The sequence below is a fragment of the Juglans regia genome, chromosome 4, assembly GCF_001411555.2.
Source record: "Juglans regia cultivar Chandler chromosome 4, Walnut 2.0, whole genome shotgun sequence".
In the NCBI taxonomy this organism is placed as follows: Eukaryota; Viridiplantae; Streptophyta; class Magnoliopsida; order Fagales; family Juglandaceae; genus Juglans; species Juglans regia.
The window spans coordinates 31,944,514-31,951,590 of NC_049904.1; the positions used below are offsets into that span (position 1 = coordinate 31,944,514).

The 7,077-nt window shown below is 30.2% G+C and overlaps 1 protein-coding gene across 4 annotated transcripts; it reads left to right on the forward strand.

Annotated features, from left to right (window-relative positions):
* Positions 1–3,386: 3,386 nt before the first annotated feature.
* LOC109022206 (guanylate kinase 2-like) lies at positions 3,387–7,077 on the forward strand. 4 transcript variants are annotated; one of them, XM_019005034.2, is made up of 11 exons: positions 3,387–3,631; positions 4,174–4,212; positions 4,372–4,479; positions 4,596–4,669; positions 4,755–4,884; positions 5,133–5,495; positions 5,708–5,829; positions 5,909–6,044; positions 6,179–6,224; positions 6,342–6,447; positions 6,721–7,077. In XM_019005034.2, exons 2-11 carry the CDS (start codon positions 4,210–4,212, stop codon positions 6,836–6,838), a joined length of 1,206 nt encoding a protein of 401 aa, XP_018860579.2. In that variant the 5' UTR covers positions 3,387–3,631; positions 4,174–4,209; the 3' UTR covers positions 6,839–7,077. The 4 variants fall into 4 exon arrangements, with proteins under 4 accessions (XP_018860579.2, XP_018860578.2, XP_035544926.1 ...); XM_019005033.2 differs by having other exon boundaries at positions 3,396–3,631; positions 4,746–4,884; XM_035689033.1 differs by lacking the exon at positions 3,387–3,631 and adding an exon at positions 3,730–3,929 and having other exon boundaries at positions 4,746–4,884.

Sequence of the window (7,077 nt, forward strand, 5' to 3'; positions counted from 1 at the left end):
AATAGATAAATATCATATAAATTATTTATAAAAATTTGATCTCACTAATAAAAAATAATTTATTTTATATTTTTTTAAAGTGAGATCTACTTTTTTATAATGGTTTGTATGAGACTTGTCTATTTAGAATTTGTAAAAATAATTTATTTATTATAAATAATTTTACAGGTCAATAATTTGAATAAAAAATTACTTTAAATGTAATAAATTAATCAATGTGATAAAAATAATAATATTAAAGATGAAAATAATACTTATTTAGTACTTTTTTGAAATCCATGTCAACCAAGCTTATGGAAGAATTCTTCGGCTTTTGTTAAAATATAAAATAAATAATAAAATCTACTTATTTCTATTAATTTAAATTTTTAGAATAAGTAATGATTTCACATGATATCAGAGCAGAATCTTGAATTCAAATCTTTCTACATTCTATCTCATTTAATTAAATATTCTATGTATTTGGTCATTTATTGATAGAGAGTTTAACCCACACATGAGGGTGAGTGTTAAGATATAAAATAAATAATAAAATCTATCTCTCTTTATTTATTTAAACTTTTAAAATAAGTTATGATTTAACAGCTTTAGAACCAAAAACTCTTCCCTTGAAATAGTAGGAGGTGCAATGCATTTAACCCAATGCCAAATTGTGATTATTTTTATTTGGAGTTTTGCTTCATAACTTCCACCACACTCTACATTTTATATATTTTTTAAATTTTTTAAATTTTTAAATTTTTTGAGTTTATTATTTTTAAATTATTTTAAATTTTCTATTCATTATTCATATAATAAATATTTGATAAAAGAAAAAAATAATAAAAATTAAAAATAATGTAAAATATGGAGGGTTAAGAAATTGTAGAGATTTTATTCTTCTATTTGCCCTTTTGTACCACGCAAGGGCCAAAATTTATCATGTTAGCTCCATCACACGTGTCGTGTCCCTATCGCGTGTGAGTACACCTGTCGTTCATTCTCTCAATTCGAATCTTCGAATTTCTCGTCGGTGCCACACTGTCACCGTCTGGTCGTTCTCGTATTTGAGTTTCAACTTTCAAGACCTAAGATCATCTCCATCCCATTCCCTATACTACTATTATTCTTAAATTATAAGAAAAATTTTAGGAAAAAGCTCAAAAATCCTCTCTCATCCCATTCCCTATTTTAAGATTTTGATTTAAGAAATGAACAGTAATTCCCTAAATTATTTTTTATTAATATTTTATTCAAATAAATAAAATAAATTCTTTTTTCAATCAACTACATTTTCTCTTATACTCATATTTATTATACTTTTAAATAATATTTTTAAAAATAATTTAAATAATTACTAAAATATAAAAATAATAATTTTAAAAATATTATTAAATCCTTAAAAAAATAATTTAAATTTTTATTTAAAATATTCACTATAATAATAGTTCAAAACATAAGAAAAAATATTAAGTAGTGAAGTTTGAAAATGGAAGTGAGAGAAAAAAGTAATAAAGTAATAATAGAAGAATATTATTTTAATAGAATAGAGAAAGGATAGGGAATGAGATGTAGAAGGTTTTTTAAAAATAAATAAAATTTAGGATAAAATTATAGGGAGTGTCCTTTTTAGCTAAAATTTAGGAAAAAATTTAGGGAATCGGATGGAAATGCTCTAAACAAGTAGAAAACAGATATAAAATTTAAAATGCAAGACTATTATTCCAAGTTTGAATTATTTTATTTCATTTTTTATATTGACTTCAAAATCTATAATTCTATTACTAATATGAAATATTTTGAATTAATTATAAAACCAGTATCTAAATTTTTGTAGTTTTGAAAAAAGTTACACAAGCTCAATATTTACATATAATTACTCACTATTTTTTAAAAAAACTTGCAAATAAGTTCCAATGTCTAATACTCTAATTTTTTGAGCTTTACTATTCATTATCTACACCACACACTACATGTCACACTTATTTTTATTTTTTATTTTTCTTAAAAAATAATTTGTTTATTTTTTCTAAAATAGTTAGATTTTTTTACTCATCATCCATATACCACATATTTATTAAAAAAAAAATTATGTTTGATATAAAAATGATTAGTTTAATTTTTCCAAATTCTTAATGGCATGATAATCAATTTACCATATTTTAAAAAACCATGATCAAAATATTATAAATACTGAACATGTTTGGATTCGCAAGTCATCTCAAGTGGGTGGCAGGAAGGGAAGATAATCTTCCCACTTCCGTTTGGATATTAAAGAGTATTTTAAATGATTTGTAAATAATTTATGGATAATAATAAAATAATTTAAAAATATTGAAAACAATTGAATTTTCAAATAGACTGAGGAGAAGGAGTTCCTCTCCCACGTAGGTGATAAATGTGACATGTGCCAGATTTCATTGGCTGACACGTGTCATATTGCTGCGTGTGGCTTTTTATATCCTTCAAAAATAACGAGTGTTGGATTGAACATTGAAGCACTACATTTACTTTTTGAAGCTATATACTAAGGTCATGTTTGATAAACATGAGAATTTCTAAAATTTTCAAGACTTTTTTATAACTTTATTTTTAAATATCACTTCAACAAAAAATTATTTTCAATTTTAAATTTTCAACATATTGATATAATTATTACTCAAACACAAAAATCAATATAAATTTTATAAATTTCAAAACAAAATACAAAAATTAATACAAATTTTAAAATAAAAATAATATTAAAAAATTACATTCAAATAATTTTTTTACTTTATCTATTCACTTTCACAAACTCCAATACAATATTTATTTTAAAATATTTTTTTATATTTTTTTTCTCACATTTCTTAGAATTCAATAAAATATATTTATATTCAAACTATTTTATTACTATTTACAAAATCTTAAAATATTTCAAGCATCCAAATATGCCCTAATTCTACCAATGTTGATTACTTGGATAGCTTCCTACGAGACTGAAAATCTAGTATTGATTTATAATAGATTTTGTAATTCTCTAATATTTTTTATAATTTTGTATAAAATAAAAAATATGATTATACGAGATTTGGAATTTAAATTAGATGAAAATATTTATAATTTTAAGTTTTTATTTTATTTTTAGTTAAGTAAGACGAGGGTAATATAGATTGTAAACAGTTGTCTATGTATATATATTGAAAAATTCTATTTATCATATTTACATTATATATTATGCATGAATTTTTATTTTTATTTTTATAAAATGTGTTATATAAACAATGAATAGAAAAATATAATTAATTTAGAAGAAATAAAATAAATAAATAAAAATTTGGTGTGTGGACGATGGATATCAAATTATATTGAGTTAAAACATAATAATAATCAAATAAATAAAATATAAATGGAAGAACTTGATGAGCATCGAGCACGTTACGGGAAAACGAAAGCCGGTCTTCTCGCTTCGCGAATTGAATTCGACCGCTTCTTCCCCAGTTTCTTCTTCTAGGACTCTCTCTCCTACAGGCTACAAATATGAGAATGCTACCCAACTCTTCTCGCAACTTCTTCTACCGCGCTTTCTTTTCTTTCCTTCCCAAGTTCGTTCTGATTTGATTTTTTTTATACCTTAAGAGGTAGGAAAAGCACACGCGCGGACATTGGAAAGGTGGGCTTTCGTTTCATTGATCCTTTCTCACATACCTCAAGAAAAGAAGCTTTAATTTTTTGGCAGAGAGAGTGTTGCTTATTCATAGGTGCCCGGGTCTCAATCTGTTTGATTTAGTTCAGTTTCGTTTTTCCTTTTTCCCCGGTGCATTGTTCACTGCCATTGGTTACAATCAATTCTTGGATCCATATAGTTTGCTAGATTGGTTATTTGGCTCTCTCTCTCTCAAGGATTTTTGGATTTCAAATAAGATTAGCATGGGTGTTCGCAATGGCATGCCGTGGACTTTGTAATTCTTGTGCGTATTTGTATTGCATTCGAAACATTAATGTGCATCTGCATCTTAATTTCTGGAGTCTGTTTTTGGTTTTATGCACTTCAAGTTGGGAATTTTTCGCCTATATTTTGTCGGCGTATCTCATAGTGTTTGATTGCTTCAATAGAGTTTCTGCCTTTATGCACCTACAAGCTACGATTTTGCATATGTTGTTACATCCAGAAGCTTGAGTGTATTCTTATATCTTTTCATGTATGTTCATCAGGGAAAATCTAGAATTGGAGGCAATATAGATTTCTCCATGGTGAGCCTTTAATATTAATTTTCAGCTGTCATTTTGGATAAAATTTTATTGTAAAAATGCATACTTTCTCATGGATTGCAATTAAATAATGATGTCTAAATGTGGATCAAAGAGATTGCTTTCTTGTAATTTGGATGTCTATTTTCTTGTGGTCATTAGGGTGAAGCCCCGGCCTTCATTGTTGATGATCTGCCGACAGGATTTCCAAATGGTTTTGATTTTAAATCTAAGGGATGTACAACAGCCACTATCATCGGCAATAAAGAAGTATGATGATCTAATTTATAATATCTAATATCCTATACTGTCACTCTTTGTGCTTTAGTGATCCTGCGGCTGAATCATATTCCCAATTGGAAATTGTCCTTGTATCTTTTTTACAGTATCTGATTGGTGGTGACCATGATGAATCATCAACAGTTGGAGTTCAGATTTTTGACCAAACTAGAGGCGAATTGTAAGTTTATAGTTCTATCTTAAAGATAGTATCTTTGGAGTTGCTTCATTCAGGTGCAGTTCCTGACTTCTGGAAGAATTTGCAGGGTAAATCCTACTGTGCTGGGAACACAACCCAAGCCATGTAAAGACCATTCAGCGGTGCTTTTAAATGAAGACAGGCTATTGATCATTAAGAGAGGCTCTACCCCAGATGATTGCATTTGGTTTCTTGAGGTTACTATCTTGCCTGCTTGGATATTCATGTAGACATTTGGAAACCATGAAACATCTTTTAGCATCTGAAGTCGCTTACCAATATGATAAACTTGAAATGGCATATGATAACTGGGTCAGCACCAAAATGATAATTAAAATCCAAAAGGCTTTTTTTGAATACTTCAGAAATATAAATGGAATCATTCATTTTTCTTATTGTATTAAACCCCCTCTTAAAGTGTTTGATTTGTTTGAATATTTGGTAGGTGGACACCAAATATGTTAGGGAACAGAGAAAAATATTGGGGACTGAGGTTGTTGCTTGGAGTAAGGCTGTGAGGGGCGATGCTGAGAAGCCGGTTGTTATTAGTGGTCCTTCTGGAGTAGGTAAGGGTACACTGATATCCATGCTCATGAAGGAATTCCCATCTATGTTTGGGTTCTCTGTGAGCCACACAACCCGGGCTCCAAGGGGCATGGAGAAGGATGGCGTTCATTACCACTTCACCGAACGAAGTGCTATGGAGAGAGAGATAAAAGATGGCAAGTTTCTTGAGTTTGCTTCTGTTCATGGAAATCTCTATGGAACTAGTGTTGAAGCTGTTGAAGTGGTAGCAGATGCAGGAAAGGTAAATATTTGTCTATTTGTTTTCTGAAAATGGTGAATGCTGGACGACGTTGTTTGGTCATATCATGGGATGACGTTTTTAATCATTCTTTTATTGGGTGATTATGGGAACTTTGTAAGTCGCACCCCCCCAATCAAGCATTGTGTTCCATAGTAAAATTAAATGGGTTTCTCTCTGCGAATCTGAAATGCTTTTGTCTGGTGACGATGTAGAGATGCATTCTTGACATCGACGTTCAAGGGGCTAGATCTGTGAGGGCAAGTTCTCTTGATGCTATATTCATCTTTGTCTGTCCACCATCAATGGAGGAACTTGAGAAGCGCCTCCGTGCAAGGTGAGTTAGAGATACATATTTATATATTTTTCATCCTCAAATCTTGCCATCTTAATTCCAACTTGAAGACTGTAATTAGGGGAACTGAGACAGAGGAACAGATCCTGAAGCGACTCCGAAATGCTCAGGCAGAGATGGAGCAGGGGCAATCATCTGCAATCTTTGATCATATCTTGTATAATGATAATCTTGAAGAGTGTCACGAGAATCTTAAGGTAATCTTCAATTGATCATCTACACACACAACACTTTTCTTGGACTCTGTGTTTTTAGTTTTCTCAGTGGCCAGTGAATAATTTCACTATTTAAGGCTAACATGTTCTGACATAACAACTTTCATCTGCTGTAGAAACTCTTGGGCCTTGATGGAAATGTCACTGCTTCCCCTAAATCATGTAAGAACTAAGAAGTACCTTAAGTACATCAGTATCATGTTATCTGTGTTCCCATTGTTTCTTGTACATTCCATATGCCATTAAACTGAAGTTTAATAGTTTAAAACATCAATCCAGCACCCAAAGGGGTTGAGCTTCCTATGGACCTATCAATATCAAAAATTGATCAGAAAGTCATCATTAAATGCGAGAGTCCAGAACTAGAAACAGCATCAAAGAACTTGTAAGCTTTGTACTGATTATCTGTTTGATTTGGAAAATTCTATACACCATACTACCATCTCACTTTCATCCCACTAAGTATGATGTGACATATTTATCACTATTAAATGATCATTTATTACATGTTTCTTTATCATCTAATGGTGATGAATGTGCCACATACCACTTAATATGATCAAAATAAGATGAGAGTGTGGTGTATAGCATTACTCGTTTGATTAATACTTGATAGTGAGTTTTTAAATTTAATTACATGTATATGTGGGCTGAGCAGGATTGTGTTGGATTTGTCCTCACTCAAAGGAGGTGCACCTGGACGGACAAGAGGTCTAGATGTTTATGCCATTGACTCATTTTCAGATGGCTTAAGTGGATTCAACCAGCCGACCTGACAACTACCTTCCTTGGTATACTAACTTGTGGTATCATTTCAAAAAGTTCTTTTCAATCTTTTATTCTATAACTTGAATTGGAAAAAGGTGAGAAAGCTCTGAATATTGTTATGTGAGACCGTCGCATTGTTTTTTTTTTCTCCGTTTTCTCTCCCCTATTCTTTCCTTGTTTCAAAACACTCGAACAATCAGTATTCCCTAGATGGGCAATGAGAAATGATTTGTGATTTCTGCGGCAA

Coding starts and splice junctions, on each gene's coding strand:
- LOC109022206 (XM_019005033.2), top strand. Junction 4,480..4,595: donor CTATCATCGGCAATAAAGAA/GTATGATGATCT, acceptor TCTTTTTTACAG/TATCTGATTGGTGGTGACCA. Junction 4,885..5,132: donor ATTGCATTTGGTTTCTTGAG/GTTACTATCTTG, acceptor AATATTTGGTAG/GTGGACACCAAATATGTTAG.